The following is a 23469-nucleotide window of genomic DNA, read 5'->3' as shown; positions in this document are numbered from 1 at the left end:
CAGATACAAAATGGATGCGGGGGGGTTGGGCGGCCGATCTGGCATGTAGCTGGGCAGGAGCCAGCAGGAATGATGAATTGCGCATCCTGTGTACATTTTGATGTCACTGATATCAATCTACATGTTGACTACATTTCCCGGCTGCAGTATACGCTCCCCCTGAAAAAGCCATCTGGGCGCTTTTCAATTCGGCATCAAACAAACACCAGTTACATTTCATCTTCTCGGCCTAGTGAGGTGGATGGCGGCAGCAGTCAGGTTGTTGCCTTTTTTCCCTTTTAATTTCCGCTGTGAATATTGGTGTCAGAGCAGCGAGGCCATCGCCACAGGACTGTCCACCATCTGCTCCAGCCACCGCTAGCACTTCTGTAGCAGCCATGCATGAAGCCCACAATCTGCAAGACGTCTCTCTGCTGATGTGTGTGTGTCTGTTTGAGCTAGCATGCATGTATGGTGTGTGTTGGCACATGCTTTGATATGTGTGTGTGTGTGTGTGTGCTGTGGCAGCCGTGCACGAAGATTTCAATCTGAAACGCGTCTGCTGGTGGCTCTTGCTCAGCCAAGCGAAACACCAATACATTCACACTAACAGTCAAAGACATTTTCATGTGATATTAATAACGTCTCCTCTTACATCAGCTGTATATCTGACCATTCTGCAAAGGGAGGCATGAACCATGCCTTTACTTGACATTGTTATTAAGTAACAACAACACTCTGCCCACATTCAAACACACTCTCATGACAGATTAATGGTTTCGTTGACCATTTTGCCACTTGTGTCGCTCCTACGGTACCCAGGGCCGCCTTAGCTAACTGACTTACCGTTGGTGGAGAGCAGGAAGTAGGCGGCGTTCTGCTGAGGAAGCCATTTGATCTTGTTGATCTTCTCCTCAATCTCCAAACTCTTCAGGTAGTCAAACTCCGGCTCGTGGCTCTGGAATGTGCTGTAAACATTGTACTCCCCCCGACGTTGGGGCTGGCTCTTACTCTGCAAGAAGAGAAACATAGTGAGAGTTTGGCCTGTTTGCTGATAACTCTACAAGATTAAATAGTGGTTCCCACAAATTTGTTCTTCCCCTTAAGTAGAAGTGAGATAAGATATTTTAGCCATGCTAGCGGCGGGACTCTGATCCCATGACTTTTCATCTCGAGCCCTCATCAGATGTGTCCATAGGCCTGTAACAATTCCAAATTTTGCTGTACAATTAATTGTCTCAGAAATTATTGCGATGAACAATATCATTTTTATCTTTCAGTCAAATTTAAAAATATTTATTTATGTATTACTTTTGCAACCAAATTAAAGTTTTGAATGAATCCCAGGGTACATCTTTTGGTAATATCACTGTCATGTGACCCAGATAATGTTGTAACACAGGTACACAGCCTATGAAGTAAACCACGCCGTTGTATTTCCTTTATACTTTTCATCTATTCTTAAATGAACATAACATTGACAATAGTTCTGTATAATATATTTTTCTGGACCTTAGCTTATGTTAGCAGGTTATTGCGGTCAAACAAAGAAAACACAATTATGTAAAGAAATTGCTATTAGACAATTATGTAGTATTTTGTTACAGGCCTATCTGTCCAATACCTGCAAAACTAATGACATTCTCATCATCCTCAGTTTTACTTTGTGTTTAGTCCTAATAAAATAAAATATTAGCATGCCAAACTAAGATGGTGATCATGGTAAACATTGTACTTGCTAAACAACAAACCGCTAATTAGCATGCTGATGTTAGCATTTAGCTTTAGTCGTGCTATAAGCTCACAGAGCCGCTAGCAAGGCTGAAGATTCTTTGTCTCGTTTTTGACACTGGTCAACACCATTACACTCACACATATGTATACATATTAATAGTATCTGCTTGTTCTAGCGCTCCATAGCAGCTACAGTTTATGGTACATTTTTATTCATTTTTATGGCTGCCCCATTACATGAAATGTAAAATTCTAGATGTACAGTGCACCATTTGCACATATTCCTCTGTGATTTAGCATAAAGAAACCTTGGCCAATTTAACTGGAATTCAGAATACATTTTGGTGGTCTTAAACAATGCTTCTCCATTGAACATCATGAGTTTATAATGATGGCCCCACCAAAGCTACTACTAGATTTTTGTTTGTGGTTTCAAGATATTTACTGCTGTATATCCAGCGAGAAACCATTTTCAAATAAACCTTTTTACTACCTAGTTCTCTAAAAGCAAACAATCCCACTGTAATGTTCCAAGGCTGTCAAATTCTCTCAGCAGAGGGGAAGCATAATTAGTGTTGCATTGTTGGCATTTCCTACCTCCTGCTCCCTTTGGAAGACAACCACTCTGCCTCCTTTATCCCCGGTGGCCAACAGCTCCCCTGATGAGTTAAACTCAACCGTTGAGATAATGTCAGCTGCAACACAGGAAGCAGAGCAGAGGGGGGGGAGAAAATGTCAGTGTGGACATGCACGTAGCTGTCAAGGTATCAGTCAGACAGAAAGAAAGACCTTTCCGTTAGATCTGGTAGAGTGACTTCTGGGAGAAAAGAAATATGTCAGGGGATGGGAAGGGGAATCTTGTGACAAACCCACATAGGACTCTCCGGCACAGATTCCCTAGTTTGGTGAAATATGGGTTAGGAGAAGCCACTGAATGAGTCACTGCATGATATCTACTAATTCAGCCCCTTGTCTGGCTGAAGTGAGCCAATCTGTCATTTAATTGCACTCCTGCTTTTTAAAGGATGCTGCCGCCACACTAATAATGCCATTCACCTCTCTCCTCCTGGCTGCAAGACCCCATGCTGCTCAGTGACTCTCCTGTTCCTTCATTAAAAAAACACAGTACTAAACCTTTAAACCATTCACTTTTGCAGCTGATATAATGCATGTGTAGCGCACATTTTTACTTTCAAACTATGCAGTACATCAACGGGATAACAAAAAAATATAAGAGCAATAAGATATACAGTATTTGCTCCATTTATACTTCATCGCCAACATTTTTCAGTGTCTCTGCATAGCTACAGTTTCACCAAAAGTAAATAACAGACACCTACCCTTAAGGTAGCTTTTCCTCCCCTTCTCATAGACATACATCTGCCTGGATTTAGGAGAGGCTAATGGTGACTGTAATTATTATACAGCCCAGGGCTAAAAAGGCATAGCATACTGTCTGTTACACACACACAGGCACACGCACACATGCACGCACGTCACACACACACACACACACACACACACACACACACACACAGCCGAGGCCAAACCTCTGTTTAACAGTGACAATAATATTTGACAGATAAAGAAAGAAAGAGAAAGCTTGTTGTTTTGTATCCCCCACGCCCTCTGTGGACCTGCTACTGGCGGAGCGCTGAACAGGAGAGGGCAATGTTGCTATGGAGACCGTTTCCATCTCTAGCGGCAGTCGGAGGGGTGTATATGTGTGCGTGTGCCAATAGCTCTCAGACTTAGTTGCTGATGCTAGCTGTAATTTAGCAGACAGAGAGAGTGCTGCAATAGAGTGAAAACCTGCTACTGCATCTGGCGGAGTGTGTGTGTGCAGTTCAATGCAGCACACATCTTCAGACAATGGAGTCCGTGTAGACGGGCTCATCTCTTCACATAAAGCTGCTGTGCATGGTGGGAATGACTAAGCATCTTGTCTCTGAATGTATGTGCAGATGAGTGTGTGTGTGTGTGTGTGTGTCTCCTGTCCTTGTTTCATTTAATTGTTGACGAGAAACATTCAGCAATGACACCAGAGCGATTCTAATGGCCGTGTGTTAATAACGGGGGGGCCCAATCCTAATCATATTTGAATCTAGAAACTAATTAATGTTCCACAGACAAGAAACACCCTGACCTAATTACAGACTGGGAGTACCCCACTGACACACCATATCATTGTCGCATACACCCTCGCAAGTGCAAAAAACAGAAGCCGTAGTTATTTCCCTTTTTATCTGCATGGACAGAACCCCCCAGCATACACACTCACACACACACACAATGGTGTCTTCCCCAACACCATCAGGCCAAAGCCACTGGTGTGAATCGAATGGAATCGGCTTAGCAGTCAGCATTTTTGAACCAAAGCTTTTCTCTCTCTATCTCTCTCTCTCTCTCCCGTTTTGTCCTTCATACTTTTTTCTGTCTCCCCCTCTCTCCTCTCTTCTCATCATCAACCCATTAAGTCACCGTGGAGACACAGTAATTGATGGGTGCCATTTAACAAGTTTACACACGGATACATCCTTCAGTCATCACGGAAAAATGAAAAATCAGGGTGAGCCAGTGAAGCTGAAACTCTGAGTAACGTGATGGAATGCTTCCCTAAATGAGTTTTTCCATCATGCAAATATATTCGAACCAGACATTGCCATCTATTCAACCGAAGCCACTTATTAAATTGTGTCCGAATGGCAACAAACAGTGTTTTCAGATAAACTTTCATTATAGGGAACGAACGGATTAGCAGCGGAGTCGCAGGTGGGCGGGCTGTGTGCAATGAATATTTTTGCTTGCACCAGATCAGATTTTTATTGAGTGAGCATCAGCAGGTTCAAGGCGGACTGGAATTAGCAGCAGGCTGATCAAATGTTCTCTCTCTCTCTCTCTCTCTCTCTCTCTCTCTCACACACAGCTTCATCAGCAGACCATAACCAGATGAAGCCCATAACTCCTGTGGCCAGCCAGGTCTGACACAGACAGGTCAGTGCTTCTTGATGCATCAGAGGGATGCTCGAGATAACACACATCCATCACCGGTAATAACACAGACAAGCCTGTTGGCCTGCTGCTGTGATGTGTGCGTGTACGTAACTGTGTACGTACGACAAAACACAGGCTCTTATCTGTTTCTATTCACCGATCTGACCCTCAATAACCCCCATTCAGCATGCAATATAGAATCAGGACTCAAACCAACTGGATGGAAACATAGATATGCATTGATTCTGGAATGAAAAGCGTGCACGAGAAGCCAGAAATGCAGGGCAGGGAGCGAGGATATTGAATGTATTTATAGACGCCAGAGCATGCAACATCTATCACACATAACAGAAAAGGCCACTGAAAGAAAAGAGGGGGGAAGTCTGGGTAGGTAAGTAGGTCAATACAAGATCCTATAGTGAGTCTCATCAGTATAGACTACAGCAAAGACTAAAATAGAAGCACCCCGGCTAACCTGTAGACAACATGTAATCCTGTCAGAGGTGAAAAAAAACCCCAAACACACTGAGGCTTGATCCTGTGGCGTTGGAGGGTTGTGTAAGACAGACAGACCCAAAATGGTGTGACTGTATTGGAAAACTAGTTGCGTAAGTGGTGTGCAGTAATTCCAGGTAGAGAAAGGAACGTACACAACATGGTGTCGTGTAAATGCTTTGTTAGTGCTAGACATGGAGAGGAGAGGATTACCGCACTTGTGCTGAGCTGCCTGCGTCAAAGGATCAGGCCGAGGAGATAATTCATGTCCGTTCTCGCACTCTCTTTCACTGGCCGCTCTCGTTCCTTTTATGATAATCAACCATATGTATCAATCTGCACTTCTTCTTTCATTCCAGGAACATGAACATACACACACACACGCATGTATCACAGATAACGGCTTCGTTACGCACCAGCAACAATGGAGATCAATCGAAATTTTGAATAGACCCTGCTACCTACTGGTCCGGTGCCCAGCCAAATGATTAAGGATTTATTAGGCTTTATTAGCTGCACACAAAGCAACAGAGCACAATGCAGCTCTCTTCATCTGAGGAGCATGACTCTTTGTAAGATCTGGAGTGAACAAGCTAATTAACCTGGTTTCTTCAGAATCAGCCCCTTGAGAATCAGACTGTGTGTGTGTGAGTGTGTGCGTGTCTGCGTGAGTGCACGCTTTTCTGTATCCCCACACTCCAGGGAGTTAAGGGTGAAATGGGCGAGACGTGTTACTGCTTCACTTCTCGCACTTCATTAGCACATCGGCGTGGCACACACATGACTACAGACACAACACAGGACAGGGCGAAACGAGTAGAAGTGGTGAAAAGCAGTTAAATCAGTGATCGATTCCTGCGTGTGTTAACACGAATACCAAGAGGGATCATTTCAAATGCTTGTTATCTGGTATTCTCTTAGAAACTGAAGATGTAGGAGGGGGGATGGTGGGGAAGCTGGGGGTGCACAGAATTATAATCCACCACCAAAACAAAAGCTGTCTCTCCCTCTCTATCTGTCTGTGCTGTTTGGTGCAATCCCTTTCATCTTCCTGTTTTCAACGCTGGAATCAAACATTACATGGTGGCTGTACAGACTGAAATCCTGTATCTACAGTGACCTCATCACCACAACATGAAAGACTGCGAGTGACGCCGCTTCCTTCGACAGGACACAGGAATTAGCTATCAAAACTTACAAATGTATCCCATTATAAAGTCCAAAAAGGTCAAACACTGCTTACCCTTTAGGGTAGCAGTGCACCGAGTGACTCACGTACAGTACATTTATCATAGCAGCACTTCAAATGACCAGGAAGCCAGTTGAGAAATGGAATATTTTTGTAATTGTCCTACAGTAGCAACACCACGGTATTCTTATAATAAATTCTCATTAAATTTTCATGGAGCTGCAGACTTAATAAGAAGCTAATCAGGGGATGAAAGCAGCTGCTGAATAAGGAGTGTGACTCGCCCCAACTTCACAGCTTGCCATTAAGCATCCACCACCCCCACACCAACCCCCATACACACACATATAGACATTATCTTTCTTGCGCTACGTGCCGAGGCGGGGTTCGGCGTTTTGAGTGTTTCGTAGTGAATAATGGATGGGACCTGGGGGTATGGTGGGCTAAGTCTTTTTAATGCCGGGGTCCTAAAGTGTGGCCCCAGGCCGTTTGCCTTGGCACAGGCAACCATAGGCGGTGCTCTGCTCTCATAGGCAGCTGCAATAAAGGCTGTGAGCTCTCTGTTTACGGGACTGCATCAGTATTCAGCGGGGCTGGAGGGGTCACATCACACGCAAGCTTGTACTCGTATCAGACATATAAACAGCAAAGCAAGAAGAGATATAGAGAAAGAGGGGGGGTAGGGGAGAGAAGGTGGGGGATTACATGTCCCACCAATAGATCTTTAGGTCATTGTTCCGGTAGCTAAATTGTAAAGGACCAGAAATCAATACCAAAGCAGACATTAGGTTAGGTCGTGCCTCACAGCGAGGAAGCTCTTTACATTTGTATACCCCTTGATGTTCTACTGCTGTAGTTTGACAATTCCATCCATTATAGGAACATCCAAGGTGCAGATTATGAAAATTAACTGAGACCCATGTTGTCGGAGCGTAACAGTCCATTGACTCAACACACACTGATATACACAGCTGCAGTGAGACACACACCATCCATTCTGTCACCATTAGCATTGTGTCATCTGGAGGCGGCTAGCGAATGCAAATCAGACTCTAATGTAATTTTCTTTCATCTCGACAAGAATGATGTCTCTGGAAACTTTGCATTACGGTTGAGAAGAATTTTTTTGGACTAATCGCAGCGTGTGCGCATCATGTACACGCACCCACCGGGTCAATGTAGCCGCCCACAGGCCCACTGAGGCGTGGGATTGGTGCAAACCAAAGGTCAGCAGGAGTGACATCATTAAAGTGTGACATCATTAAAGTGTCCTGCTGCAAGTACGGCCTGAGGGAAATCCCTACCAGTTCGCCGCCACTCATCAGGGACCAGTGTGTGGGTGGGTGGGTGGGTGTGTGTGTGTGTGTGTGTGTGTGTGTGTGTGTGTGTGTGTGTGTGTGTGTGTGTGTGTGGTCTGAATGGACCGGGCCTGATGGAACATGTGCACTCTGGTAGATTTATGAGGACGGGCAATAGACCCAGACACCGGCCCATATGATCTTTGGCTTCAGACTGACTTCATACCACTTAAGAAAAAGAGCTATAGAGTGAATGGGGCACACACACACACTCATTCATGGTATATGAGGTGTGACGATCAGTCATAAATTACAGCAGTAAAAAATAACAAAAGTAGACATTCCTTGTTTGAAAAGCGCAGATGGGCCACAGACTAGACAGTCCGTTGCTTTAAGGAGACACATTTAACTCTCGCCCACTTTCTCCTGATCAAATGAATGAAAGAGTGAGACAGAGAGACAGGAAAAAGCAGGAAGAGGAAGATCCCCTACTGTTTTTCATCTCAGCGCACACATCAAACAAAGATATTCATCACTCCCACCCCCACTTCACTTCTCCTCGCTCTGAACCAGTGACTATGTGTTTAGCAGTGACAGGGAATCATCTGTAAGAGCAGGAGCGGAGCAAATGATGATGATCGCCCATTTTTTTTTTTTAAATAAAGAAGAAAAAAAAAACACATTGAGGGAAAGCAGCTGGATAAAGCTGTGAGAATAAGACTTACTATCTCCTAAAAAATCGCAGTGGCATCAGTAACCTGAGCTGATGGCGAATGATACAGTGTGGCTCTGAGCCACCCTGCAACCACATATACCCTTCACCATTATGTACCCTCCTTATCCCTCTATTCTATACTACGGTATTCTATCAAATTCTGTAGATCATTTGCAAAGATGTGCTATTTGGTTGTTTAATTATGGGATGTTCTATCATATTTAAGCTTTAAATATGTTTCTTTTTTTTTGTCAGATTTTCTATTTTCAAACCTAGTGGTAAGTGGGTGGTGAAATGTCTGGTGTGAAAGAATTAAAGGCTGCCTCAGTGCTGCAGAGACTATTATTAAAACTAGACTACACTGCAAATAAAACAGTGTTTCAAACTGAACAATGAAGACTACTAACTGTACTTATTCCAAATATACGTAAATGCTTAGGTATATTTGGAAGAAGCACAGTTATAAGTGCAATGATTTATTAAAACCAGAATAATTAACGAGAAGGAAATAGGCACCCACATATGCACATAGAAGTTAATTGAAATATATTATTAATCTGAGGGGGAAAAAAGCATCAATGTGTAATTTGATTTATTTAGAGACAATGTATCATGTATGATTACTTTACAGCATATTGACATGTTTAGCCAGTATAAAACAAGTCTGTTTTTAATGAGTATGATCAGTTCCAGTTCCCAACGGTTTTATTATCGCGCCGATATCAGCACAGCAGTTAACATTCATAACCACTCTGCATAATAAAATGCAGTTAGGCCTATTATAATCAGTGAATGGGGGACCGAGGAGATTAATGATAGCTTTTTACCTTTAAATCAATGTTTTATGTTGATCATTGATCAATGAAGCAGCTTGCAGAGGAGAGGACTGGTGCAGCTGATTGGTGGAACATAAGGGAACTATTTTGCATCAATTAGTTAACAGGCTGATCATCAAGGAAGGGGCTGTTGTGTGGTCAATGAGGAGGAAACACACATGTGCCGGAGCAGCATTTATAACTGTGGGGCTGCAGAAAACAGCTGTTGTTCAATGCTCCAGTTATGGGCATGTAAGAGAATATGCATTTTGTGTGTGTGTGTGTGTGTGTGTGTGTGTGTGTGTGTGTGTGAGTGTGAGAGAGAGAGAGAGAGATTATTATTTCAATGTATTATAAAATGAGGCCATCTTCTCTTGTTTAATTCTTTCAACAAGTTAACAGAGAATGAGGACAATACATTTTTTTTCATCAATAATTCATCATTTTGTACTGCATCACATGTTTACTAGACTCAGACGCTGAAGCAGCTGTAAAGGAGGCTTTATTCCATTGCTGCCCATAGTCCATGCAGATTAAAGCCCTGAATCCCCTCGGTCAGGATGGTCATCCTAAAATAGCAGGCATGATGGGAAGCCACATCATCATCTCCTGCTATTGACACCACGCTAAGCTACAAGCTCCATGTTTATGACAAATGAGTGAAATATTCCTCTAATATCCCGATAGCTGCTTAAGTGTTTCTGCGAGGTGATTACATTTGCATTTACGCACTTTATGGGCCTAACAGCATCACTATGAAGCCTAATATATTTGTTTTTTTTAATTTTATCACCCAAGCCATTTATAGTTGGCCTATTAGGCTACATCATATTTACTGTGATATTTTCTTAATAGTTATTTTTCTGGTTTCTTTAATCTTCCTATGCAGTGACTTGTCTTTGCTGTGATATTAGCATCCCTCTAGCTAAAGCCTCAGGTTATTTTCTGTGCCGCTAAAATAAAACAGCTTAAAAGGAGTCTCCCCCCCTCCCAACATTCATCATCGGTTTAAATACCTTCGGTTGCATAGTTGTGGTCGCGAAGGAAGCTGTTGTTGATTTTCCGGGTGTCACTCTCCTCCTCCATTGATAAATCGGCTGGTTCGGGATCCTGAAAGCTGCAGACCTGCTCCCATCCTGCCCGACACAGTCAGCAGGCGGGCCGTGGGGCCAGCGGGCGGCCTGTCATGGCTCCAGATCTCCGGTGTAATCAACACAATCACGATCAAATACCGGTGATGATGACGGGAGATGATGTACTGGTAGGTCCTGTCCACACCTCAGGGCGCATCCAACCGCCCACCGTCTGCGACGCAGTGACAGTGCCGATTCCAACAGTGGAACAAATACCTTAATTATGATAGTGCATTAGGTCCTCTGCTTCAGAGACATATGCATCTTCTCAAAATATGAAAAATATGCTCATTAGCCTATCACCATCATCGAGCGCCTGTAGAGCTGGTAAAAAAAGGAAAGAAATGCATTTTTTTTTTGAAAGTGGCTCAACCCGCAGCTGCAGCAGCACTCCGTAAATCTCTTGTGGAGGATTTGAGTTTAGGCTGGCGAGATTTGCCCCCTCCCAGTGCCAGCGGGGCGGGCGGGATTATGCGTCAACAAGCTTGCTCCGATCACTTCACTATTTCCATGTCAGCCTCTCAGCTCCACGCATCTCCAGACTAGCACCTTCGCCTTTCTGTATCCAAACCCTGCAGGTTCTCCTCTCTCTCATTCATTCATTCATTCGCTCAGCCACCGGCGTCAGCTCAGCTGACTCACTGTGCCGGATAGCGCAGCGCAGAGCTGTACTGTAGTTGCCCACTCTGCTGCTGCGCTTCAGTAAAGCAGGGCCCCTCCCATGCTGCCTGGCGGCTGGTTCTTTAAAGACCCACAAGCAGCAAATGTGACGCTCACTCGAACCACCAACACAGAGGAAGAGTTCATATTCTGCTCGCTCACAGCTTGATGGTCCACCTACAAGGTTTGTGCGTGTAAAGCAAAGAAGATTGAAAGATGGCTTATGGCCTGGTAGCAGGTTGCCTCTTAAGCCCGGTATATCCTGCATCACCATCCCTCCATCCTGCTGCAGAGGCATGTATAGGCCTACATTGTCACAGCAGATTGAGCTCTGAGCATACTTGCTACTGTATGCTTTCCTCTCTGCGTCTAGACCCAGTTTCCTAACAGCAGGCTTTATAAGACGTGTTATAGGAAGCGCATGACATGGCCAATTTCTGTCCAAAACCTTTGAGATTGGGCGTGAATTACAGATCAGAGAAATCAGAAATTAGAGCAGAGAGAGACACAAAGCAGTGAGGCAAAGAGATCGAGAAGGAAGAATAAGTTAAGGGAAAATACTGGAGAGCAACAAAGAGGGACAGAAAAAAGGGCAGAAGAAAATTAAAAATCCCAGACGCTGATTAATTAGATTAGTAGGGCTGCCGTCTGCGCCTCTTTTGGGAAAGATCTCATTTCCATGCTGAGTTTTCATAACACCACACATACACAACAAGCCTTCTTCTGGTCAAACCATATAAGCTTTGATGTGTGTGTGTGTGTGTGTTGCATCAGTGTGGCTGTGGCATCCCTGCCCTTATCTACTCACTTACCCTAAATCTCTCATGCTACACAAAGGGACTGGGTATATCTCCCCTGCACGAGCCTCAACACACACACACACACACACACACACACACACACACACACAAGCATACACACACAAACAAGCATACACACACAAGCATACACACACAGCAGCAGCAATAAAGAGATTGTGGAGACCCCTCTCCTAAATGCATTAGCTCTCTAATCCATGGGACCATTTGCACATCCAATCCTCTGCTGCTGTACTAATGGGTATCTGGCTGTGAGGGTGGCAGGCTGCGTAGTGGAAAAACAGGGCCTTCCTACACATGCTATTTTACACCCATCACCCTCCAACCTCTATCTCCATTGGAAAACATTACAGTGTGTTATCCATACAGTAGGAAGGACCAGATGCTGATCACACAGTCTGCTTCTATAAATGAAAGATGCTGGAGCGTCTGCAAGGGCCAGCGATTCACATGCTTTCATATTTACAGTCCTCTGCTCCCTTAATGAATCTGCAGAGAAACTCTGCCATCCTTGACCCTCTCAGATCTGACTGAGTGGTCAGTGGTGCTTCCCAATCTCTATTAATATTTAAACAGGCTCTATGAGCACAAAAGAAACACACAGCGTTCCTCTTCCACAAACGACTTCGGCTAAGTTACAGCTGAGCAGCAAACATTGAAATGGAATCAGTGAAAAATGGATTTAGTAGAATGAAACGGCAGTGATGACAGGTTCACGTTTTTTAGATTTTGTTGGGATGTGAGGGGGGAAATTAAGAGGCAGACAGATGAAGGGCAGGGGTGGCAGTTAAAGGCACAGAGATATTTGACTGTATAATGAGGGAATAAGTGGTGAATGCTGCTCGGAGCCAGAGTCTGGGGTCAATGCTGCCTCTCTAATAACATCTGCCATCTCCCTCCCTGCCTCTGTTCCATTCCCTGTGCATATATGCCAATCTCCTCTCTCTCTTATCCCCCTTCCACTTCTCTTCCCCCTCTTTCCTACCAAGACCAAATGTGACCACACTGGCTCCTATGCCAATGGAAAGCATCTCAGAGCAACAACACTGACTGGAAACCAGTCCGGCTCTTAAATTGATGCATTCACGTGACCTGGCAAGTGATCTCAGGTCGATACATCCATAGACTGAGATACTTTATGCAAACAGTCTCATGTTTCTGCACCCTATGGCTCATTTAATGCTCCCTTCCTCTACCTCCAGCTACTTGTTCTCTTCTGCTACCTCACTTCTCTTGCTCATTACACCCCATCTCCCACTCCGCTAGGTAAAAGACCAGTGACGGCGCGTCTACAGCCCAGCTGCTGTGTGTCAGACTTGCAGGAAATGCTCAGGGGGCCACCAGAATTGGAGAGCGTGTCCTCAATTCTCCTCGATCGTATGGACAAAGTGGGTTAAATTAGGCTCTAGCAGCCCAAACATAGGGACACGATCACATGGCAATGATATTTTAGTCATGCCCAATTGCTTTCCTTGATGTGTGGTAATTGCTTGACCTGGGGATGCCGTTGTAGGGCTACAGGCAGCAAAGATGCTGTCTGCATACCAAGCAGCATTTATGCACACACATGTACACAAGTATAGATATTTGACTTATACTCCACCTTCACTCCAATTCCCTCATAGCTCAAGATTGCAGTCAATAGCCTATTGACAACAGGATCATTTCTGGTTTAAATAGGGTAATATATTGATTATTTTCATCCAGTTAATTCAACAAATATGACATTAAGATAAATGAAAACAAAATCAATGTAATACTCATATTGTTAATCATAATTTGAGATGGATAAAGTAAAACAACTAAAAATGGAAAACCTATTGTGACATAAATTGAACTGACTGGTAGATTGTGACTCAATTGTAAACTGGGTATCTTCTAAACAGTTTAATAATTATATCTGTAATGCCTTGACGATAAATGAACAAAGAGTTTAGCAAATCCGTCCGTAAAGTCTTATCAAATACTTTTGAACACAAGATATCCCAATAAAAATGCCCAACAGATTTGAGAAGTGCAAATGGTCTGTATACACTGATGAGAATGTGATTAGTTTTGCAGGTATTTGTGTTAGGGATGGCTGGAGAAAATGCGGACCCAAAATGCAGAGGCGGAAACTAAGGATCATTTTTTAATGTTTTAATAAACTAAGTACAAAAAACCCCAAAAGAGTCCTGAAAAACGAGCAGGCAAAAAACGGGAAACCAAAAATAAAGTCCAAGAAAAAACAGAATCTCTAACACGAACCGGGAAGACAAACAAACTGGAGACAAAACACACGGGAATATAAAATTGGCTACAAGACACACACACACACACACACACACACACACACACACACACACACAATGATCTGACACAGGACAAGAGGAACACAAAGACTAAATACAGAGGGTAACAGGTAACAAGGGGCAGGTGACACAAGGGCTGGGAAACAGGTGGAAAACATCAGGCAATCACAAGAGCGGGAAAACACAGGGAGTAAAACTAGACAAGACAAGACAGAGAACAGACTATCAAAATAAAACAGGAAACAGAACATAAAACAAGACGGGACCAAAAACACACAAACAGCTAGGAAACAAGACATGACAGAAAACCAGGCTACCAAAATGACAGGAAAACAGACTACAATAAGACAAGACAAAACACCAAAAACATAATTTGGTACTAAAACCAAAGTATTGGACAAAATAAAATGTTGACCTGATGATGACGCTAGTGGAAAAGTTAAGGTATCAGCAAAGTTATTACAATTCATCTGAGGGGGATGTGTGTTCCAAATTTCATGGCAATCGATTGAATAGTTGCCAAGACATTTCAATGAAAGCCAAAAAATGTCAACTTCGTGTTGGTGAGGAAAAGCCAAAGGGTCGCCAAAGTCAGTAGGATTTATCCTAGCAATGCATTCAATAGCTGTAAAGCTACTTCAGTCTGCTGCATTGACCAACCGACCAATATTGCCATCCATAGAGCCGCTAGCCTGGCTAAATGATCTAACCATAAAGAATTCCTGCTAATTGATTAACAATATTGCTCACAATGGTTTAATACAGAGATTAAAAAGAATAGCTGCCAATATGTAAATATCTGACAATAGACAAATCTATATTATTAATGGCATATACAGTCATAGTAGCAAACCCTATGTGAGAAGCACAAAAAACAAGAAGAAATTATTTAACATTTTGACTAAAGGACACGATGGTTTTAAGAGCAGAAGGGTCAGTTTCCGTCAGTCGCTCCCTTTATTTACGGGTTTAGTGTATATTCACTAAATGTCTCAGTCCGCCAAGACATATATTGTTATCTTCAGAACAAGTCATTATGCCATCATTTGGCATGTGAGTTGTGTAATACTGTGCTGTGACATTTGCGTTATAATACATTTTATGAAAAAGGGATTTCAATGCACTGTGTGTCCAGAGGGTTGAAGTTAGTGATGGGACTTCTAAAAAGTCACATTTACATCTTCATCTTTGCTGGACAAAGATGGATGAAATCACTATGTGAAATATATACAGTAAAGCCTATTTAGTGGCTGAGCTGATTTAATATGACATCCCTCAGTGAGACAAGCTGTATCAGAGTGCACTAGCTGAGCTACAAAGTCGTCATGGTTATACTTTTAACTGCCTGTTCACTGGTTTTAGATCTCGTCAAAGTTATTAAACAAATAGGGATCATTCAGTAGCATGAGATTCTCCCTCCAAACATGTATAGCCTTCATTAGCCATGCAACCCACCCTGGCATTAAGATGAGCTAAACACATGGGGGTAATAGGATTGCCCTCGCCGTCCATCTGTCAGGGGACTGAGCAGCAGCAAACCCCGGGGATGCAGCACCCTGGCCTGCATACACCTGCTTAGTCTGCCCTTTCTTTGCACTTTCTTCTTCGGAGATATTTATTCAGTAATAAAACATATCCTCTGTGAAAGTAAAACACATTCATTCAAGTGTGTAAATGTCATACGGAGTAAGTAAAATGCTGAAAAAGAACACGCTCTGTGGGAGTTTATAACCTTCTGGCTTTAAATATTATAAAATGCAGCTACTGTTCTGTTAATAGAGTACAGATGGAGATGCATGGCAGTAGCTGGTGAGTGAAGAGAGGGAGGAAGAACAGGGTGGGGGAGGAACACTGAGGAGAGCGGCGGGGCCTGAGAGAGGGAAGGATAGAAAGATAAAAAGATGAATGTATAGTTTTGGTAGAGGGCATTTAATCAAGCCTCGAGGCTGTCCCTAAATCAGCGGCCTTTACTCTTGGTGCCATTCCAATTACATCAGGATGGGACTAATGCTCCATTGCTCCGAGACTTCAGACCAGCAGGATTGGATTTTCTGTTTCCCCCTGACTCTCCTTTCCCCTCCCCCAGCCTTCCCCCTCTCTACCTCCCTTGATAATGAATTAATTGAAAAGAATGCATGTACAATGATTAGCTCAGGACGGAGCATTTTGGATGAACATTAATCAGCTGAAATGATTTTGTTTGCAACAACACAGCTATTTCACAGCGCTGACACACCCCAAGGGTATAGAGATGCACACATGACCAATATGGATGTCTACATAAGCAGGTAACACACGCACACATAAACACTTGTACAATGTTATAGGCAATGATGCATCACAAACATTAGCCTAAACGTAAAGAAGCATGCGCACATTTTTGCTTGGATTTGTTTTGTGAATAAAATGATGCCGTGCCACTTAACAGAAAATCATTGCATTGTACCTCCCTTGTTGCTAGGAAACTGCAATTGAACTGGCATTGCAATGCAGCACAACAGCTGTCTACGTAATTGGACAATTAAGATCTTAAAATGTCATTATTTTGGTCATATTCATCTCAATGAAGGTTCAAGCGCGTCCCAGCACGTTTTCTACCAGTTGGGTTAATAGGCCAAACATGAGGAGTTCATGTTCGGAGTAAAGCTGGATATCATTAGGGAAATGATCAGTGATGCATTAAGGGAGAAGATATAGAAATACAACAAAGCGTGGTACTATCCGTGCTCGGAAAGCTTGGACGGACACTGTGTGTTATTAAGTATGCTATATTTACCCTACAGCACTTTTCTCTCTGTGGACAGATGAAAGACCAGTAAGTAGAAAGTAGGTTAAGCAGGTTAGTGAGTGACTAAAAAGCCACCTCCCCATGCATGACCAGGGATCTATGCACAGTTTATGTTTAGGACTGCGGACAGTTCTTCACAGAGCAGATGCTAAGGCAAACAGAAAATGGGTTAAAGGGAGATCCACCTTAAAAAATGTTATTCATATGTGGCATTTCATAATTTAGCACAGCTCAGTTTTAATTTGATCAGGTCACAGAGATTTTTTTTATGATGATGCCTGTTATGGTGAACAGAGCGGACTCAAATGCAAGGCTCCAAAAACATATTTATTGAACAAAAACACTCAAACCAAATCTGGTGAGGAACTCAGGGGCAGAAACTAGTATGGCGAGGGACAGGGAGGCAGGGAGTAGGATGGTGAGGGAGCTCAGGGGAGCGCGGGGAAACCGGGGCCGAAGATCCGAGGAGGAGGCACTGGAGTCGGGAAGCAGAGGAGCCGAGGAAGGGCTGGCTGGACGCGGAGATGGAGGTAGGGTGAAGCAGGGTGCCGTGGGAGGAGGACTGGATGGGGAGGCCAGCTGACTGGATATGGAGGGCTTGGAAGTGATCACGGTGAAGCTGAGACAACAATTCAGCTGAGATGGTCTGTTGAGCCGGGGTTGAAGTACTGTGCTTAATTGTAGATGGCTGGCAGGTGTGCGTGGCGGGAGAGCGGTGATGTTGATTTCAGCAGGTGTGTCTTGTCAGCTGGCAGGCAGTAGACAGGAGGGGAGGAGGGAAAGCAAAAGAGACACAGGGAGAGAGACAGAGCCGACAGAAAAAAAAACAACAGCTAGAGAAAATAAACAAAAACTCCAACCATCACAGTACCCCCTCCTCAACGGACGCCTCCAGGCGGACCGCCAGGCTTCTCCGGGTGGGCCCTGTAGAAGTCCTCTATGAGGGTGTCGTCGAGGATCTGACTGGCAGGAATCCAGGATCGTTCCTCCGGACCGTAGCCGGCCCAGTCCACAAGGTACCGGTAGCCCCCGACCCCTACGTCGCACGTCCACGAGGCGGCATACCGTATAGGCCGGATGGCCGTCGATGAGGCGCTGCCACTGGGGTGGAGAGAGGGCTGGTGGAGACCGGAGGTGGGAACTCCATGACGAGGGGTTACGGTATGCCACACACCTAAGAGCTGCCCCCAGGTCCTGATTCGCCCGCTCGGTCTGCCCGTTGGTCTGGGGGTGGTAACCAGATGACAGGCTGACAGTGGCGCCGAGAGCTCGGCAGAAGGACTTCCAGACCTGCAATGTGAACTGGGGTCCCCGGTCGGAGACGATGTCCAGGGGGATACTGTGAAGGCGGAAAACATGGTGGACCAACAGGGGGGCAGTCTCCATGGACGAGGGTAGTTTTGCCAGAGGGATGAAATGGACAGATTTGGAGAACCGGTCAACCACTGTGAGAATGACCGTGATGCCATGGGAATTGTGCAAACCAGTGACAAAGTCCAGGACAGGGAGGGGGCGGAGCAGACCGGCGGGCGGTTTATGGGATGCTTTGGAGCAGGCGCACACCTCACAAGCTGCCACAAAATCCCGGCAGTCCTTGTCCAGGGTGGACCACCAGAATCGTTGGCGGAGCAGGAACAGGGTCCGGGCAGTTCCTGGATGGCAACTGAACTTGGAGGCATGTGCCCACTGGAGAACCTGGGAGCAGGTGCTTGGAGGGACGTAGAGGCGGTTCGGGGGACTGGTACCAGGGTCTGGATCCATGGACTGAACACGGCGGACGGCGGACTCAAGCTCCCAGACCAGGGAGGCGACGAGGCAGGAACGGGCAGGATGGGGTCAGGCTGGTCAACCGGGTCCTCAGAGGAGTGGAGACGGGACAGGGCGTCAGGTTTGACGTTGCGGGATCCTGGGCGGTATGACAGGGTGAAATTAAACCAGTTGAAAAACAGGGCCCACCGTGCCTGGCGGGAGTTGAGTCTCTGGGCAGTCTGTATGTAGGAGAGGTTCTTGTGGTCGGTCCAGACCAGGAAAAGGTGCTCGGCGCCCTCCAGCCAGTGCCTCCACTCCTCCAGGGCCAATTTCACGGCTAACAGCTCCCAGTCTCCCACGCTATAGTTCTGCTCAGTAGGGGTCAAGCGACGGGAGAAAAAGGGACAGGGGTGGAGTTTGTGGTCAGAGGGAGAGCGCTGGGAAAGGGTGGCCCCAACGCCCACGTCCGAAGCGTCCACCTCTACCACGAACTGGAGAGAGGGTTCAGGGTTGGTGAGGATGGGGGCGGAGGTGAACTGGGTTTTGAGGAGGGAGAAGGCTGTAGTGGCTTCCGAAGACCAAATAAAGGGAACCGAAGGGGAGGTGAGGCGGGTGAGAGGAGCGGCCAGGGAACTGTAGTTACGGATAAAGTGACGCTAAAAATTGGCAAAGCCCAAAAATCGCGGAGGTGGGAGTGGGCCAGTCGGCCTACGACTTGGATCTTAGCTGGGTCTGCGCGGAGCCGGCCACTCTCAATAATAAAACCTAGAAACTGTACAGATGGGACGTGAAACTCAAATTTTTCTGCCTTGATGAACAGCCTGTTCACCAGAAGCCGCTGCAGCACTAAACGGACGTGTTCAGTGTGTTGGACTGGGTCACGGGAGAAGATCAGGATGTCGTCGAGGTAGACAAAAACAAATTGATGCAGAAAGTCACGAAGAACGTCATTAAAGAGGGCTTGAAAAACAGCGGGGGCATTTGTGAGGCCAAATGGAATCACCAAATATTCGTAGTGGCCTAACGGAGTATTAAAAGCCGTTTTCCACTCGTCCCCCTTCCGGATCCGCACCAGATGGTAAGCGTTTGAGGTCTAACTTAGTGAATATGGCGGACCGGGAGAGGGGCTCAAACACAGAATCCATAAGAGGAAGCGGATACTTGTTCTTTACAGTTATGGTATTAAGCCCCCGGTAGTTAATGCATGGACGGAGAGTTTTGTCTTTCTTGGCCACAAAAAAGAAACCAGCACCTAGAGGTGACGAGGAGGGACGAATAATACCGGCGGCCAGGGAATCTTTGATGTACTGCTCCATAGCCTCACTCTCCGGACACGATGGGAGAGGCGCGTCCGGGAGGAGGGCTATGGAGCAGTCGTAAGGGCGGTGGGGGGGGTAAAGACAAAGCCTGTTCCTTACTAAACACCTGAGCAAGGTCATGGTATTCAGGGGGAATGAGTGTCAAATCAGGGGGAGCAGGGAGAGTGAGAGATTGAATGGACTTACCGGGGGCAGGCGCAGACAACAGACATGACGCGTGACAATGATTGCTCCAATTTCTGATCTTCCCGCGCGCCCAGTCCACATTGGGGTTATGAGAGATGAGCCAAGGGAGACCAAGAACCACGGGGGACGCAGGAAAGGAGATGAGCTGAAAGGGGAGAGATTCATGATGATTACTGGAGGTGAGGAGATGGAGCGGAGGAGCGCGGTGGGTGACGGTGGTGAGTGACTGGTTGTTGAGACTGATGGCGTGAAGGGGCGTGTCCAGGGGGATGAACGGAATGGCGAGCTGTTTAGCAATATCTAGGTCCAAAAAGTTTTCGTCGGCGCCGGAGTCCAACCAATGCCCCCCAGAGGAAGTGTTATCTCTTGCCACGACAGGGAGACCTCCAATAGGAGGCGAGGGTTGGGAGAATTTCGGCCCGCCAGAGCTCCCACTGCTACTGGCGAGCCGACTCTTTTGGGCGAATGGGGCAGGATGAGATGTAATGACCGGGTTTACCGCAGTAAATGCACGTTCCTCTGGGGACAAGCGGGCACGACCTAACTGCATGGGTTCAGGGGACGGAGGGGAAGGGGGTGCCGGAGGAATAACTGAGCGCGGAGGGAGCAGAGACCCTAGATGGCGGAGGGCAGGATCGGGCAGAGGAAGAGCCACGAGGGACGCGCTCCCCAGCTGACCCAAACCATCACAGATGTCATGTAGTCCCAATCCTGACAATTGAATAAAATAATGGAAAAACTCTCTGATGTTATAACAGCACCCATAATTATTTTTCCTATGGTATACAGGAAATTTTCCAATGTATAGCTATAAGCCCTACATTTAAATATGACCAATTTAATTGTCATATCTCAAACGAAAAAGTCATTAAATGTCATTATCAGTCATAGGTGTAATTTACTCTGGCGACGCCGGGGACATGACCCCACCACGTCTATTATTTTTACATGTCTATGGTCAGCCTAAATGTTGAAATGAAATCTGCACTCCTGAGTGCAGCCTGAGCACTAACCACTTTAGCAACAATTAAATCTTTCTGTCCATCAGGAAACTCCATAAATCACTGAAAGTCGAGGCAAAGCAGACAAAGGACTTCAGAGGGAAAACCAGAAAACATTTTCTCTATAGAATAAGATCAAAATCAGTGGTGGTGTGTGGCATAGTGCCATAAAGCGTTACAACACTTCTCCCGCTTGCCAAAGTCACATGGCGCAGAGTGGGAATGACATAGTGTACTCAGTGAACTACATGTTAAGTATACTCACAGAAGTATCTGAATTGAGACACAGCACGTAGAAATAAAATTCCAAAATCCATGGAGAATGCAGATAAAAAAATGTTTTTATACATTATCTGGCAACATCATTTTAAGTAATAAAAGCAACAACACAAAAAGTCGACATCTATTCTAGTGGCTCTGTGGGGTTGTATTCAAGCTAGCTAAATGCTAATGGCAACATGCTCACAATTAAATGGTAACATGCAGTTTCAACAATTATGTTTTCCATGTTCACCACACTAGTGTTAGCATGCTAACATTTGCTAATTAGCACCACACACATAGTGCAGCTGAGACTGACGGGAATGTCATTAGTTTTGTAGGCATTTTTGTCATAAACCATGGCTTTCCAATACAATTCAATACAAAACGTAGACAGTTGACATACAGTAAAATTACTCTGTCCTATGTTCACAAGAATGAAAAGATTTATTCAACAGGCGTTAATGTTGCTCATTAGAACAGCAGCAGTGTGGAAAAAGCCTGACCCCACATCTGAACACGTTCCCTCCCTTTTTTCTGCGTACAGTTTGCCAGAGTTCAGTCATGTTCCAACCAGCCCCATGTGACAACAGAACATGTTCTCTGTGCACCTCGGCTCAAGACCCCCGCACACACACTTAAACACGCATACAAAAACCCACACAGCTTTATTACAATAGTCCTCACACGCACTCCGTCAACAACAAAGACAAACACATGCAAGCGTGTCACACTTAGAGGCTGTAATCTCCAGGAAAATCCCATTTGGCACAGCAGCTGCCAGCGTGGATCACACATAGGCTGTAGTCGTGGTGCCCACAGGGTGGCAAGCTGTCCATCCACACTATTCAACAAGACAGACACACACACACACACACGGACACACACGGACACACTTGAAGACAAGCTTAAGGTGGGATCAGGCCCTACCACTGTAATGATAAATTTATGCCACTTGTTTTAATAGAAACATGTCGATTGGCTCACCCAGACAGTTTGTCATTTGAACAGGGCTTAATTTTTATTGCTCAATGTATTGACCTGACATGAGGGATCTCTGTTGCAAAGTAGCCTTAGGGACTCTCCATTTTTGACATAGCAGAGTGTGAGGAGACTGCCTGGCAAAAGTGGTCTGTCCATCTGTCTGTTTATCGTGCTTGGCTGTCTGTCAAAAACACTTTGTGAAATGTAACACAGGTAATATGAAGAAATCAAATAATATGCATTATAAAGTTTTAATATCTAATGGGTTCTTGTCTTTACCATCTACATTATGAAGTATAGAAATGTGTAGTATTAAGTATATCTATCATTTGTAGGTATTATACAGCATGCATTGAGCTTATTGACATAAGCAACCTCCCGTCAACATTAACAGAGCTTATCTTAGAGCACCACCATCTGGCAAAAGGAAATATTACATGTTTGTAACCTGGGTAATACCATCAACCACTGTACATTTTTCACTGTAACACACACACACACACACACACGCACACACACACACACACACACACACACAGCTACATTCAAAAAAGGATATATAATGGTTCCTGTCATATTAGATTAAAATTAGATTACAGGATTAGACGCACATTGGGTATACTAAATCAATCAAGTTAGGACAAAGATACTGAGGCAGAATCTTTATTTGATCAAAACACTGTTTTCAGAGGACACTGAACCTGGGCGCCCTTGGGAATTACAGTAAAGGGGGAAAAAGTGTTTTGTTTCTCTTTTCCATTTGGCAGCAGAGAGATCCCTTCCTTGTGCAATTAAATGTGAGTGATGATACAATCCACAGTCCTTCTGGGTAAAAGTTCAGCTAAAGCTAATATGAGGCTTCAAGTCAAATCAAGAGGTATCTTCTAAAGCTGCAGTCTTTTAAGTTGAATAGTCCCCCCTTTATGGTAGCCTACTATATCCCTATTCCATTGCTCAGTAAGTAAAAACTGCTTGTTGAATCACAAACAGGAAATGTAATGAAAAGACTGCAAAATCGTCATATTTGCTTTGGCTGAACTTTAGGGTACATTTTTGCACT

The 23469-nt window shown here is 44.9% G+C and overlaps 1 protein-coding gene across 1 annotated transcript in view; it reads right to left on the bottom strand.

The window, feature by feature from the left end:
- ppp2r2ba (protein phosphatase 2, regulatory subunit B, beta a) overlaps positions 1–23469 on the bottom strand; it is a 52677-nt gene that overhangs the window by 10262 nt on the left and 18946 nt on the right. The window contains exons 2-3 of the mRNA XM_078260973.1: positions 2311–2408; positions 826–991 (exon numbers count right to left, since the gene is read on the bottom strand). Coding sequence (XP_078117099.1) covers positions 826–991; positions 2311–2408 — 264 coding nt within the window. The remainder of the gene's footprint in view (positions 1–825; positions 992–2310; positions 2409–23469) is intronic.

The sequence above is a fragment of the Sander vitreus genome, chromosome 10 (assembly GCF_031162955.1).
Source record: "Sander vitreus isolate 19-12246 chromosome 10, sanVit1, whole genome shotgun sequence".
NCBI classification, from domain to species: Eukaryota; Metazoa; Chordata; class Actinopteri; order Perciformes; family Percidae; genus Sander; species Sander vitreus.
The sequence above is the reverse complement of the archived record's forward strand: the minus strand, read 5'-3'. Positions and strand labels throughout refer to the sequence as shown.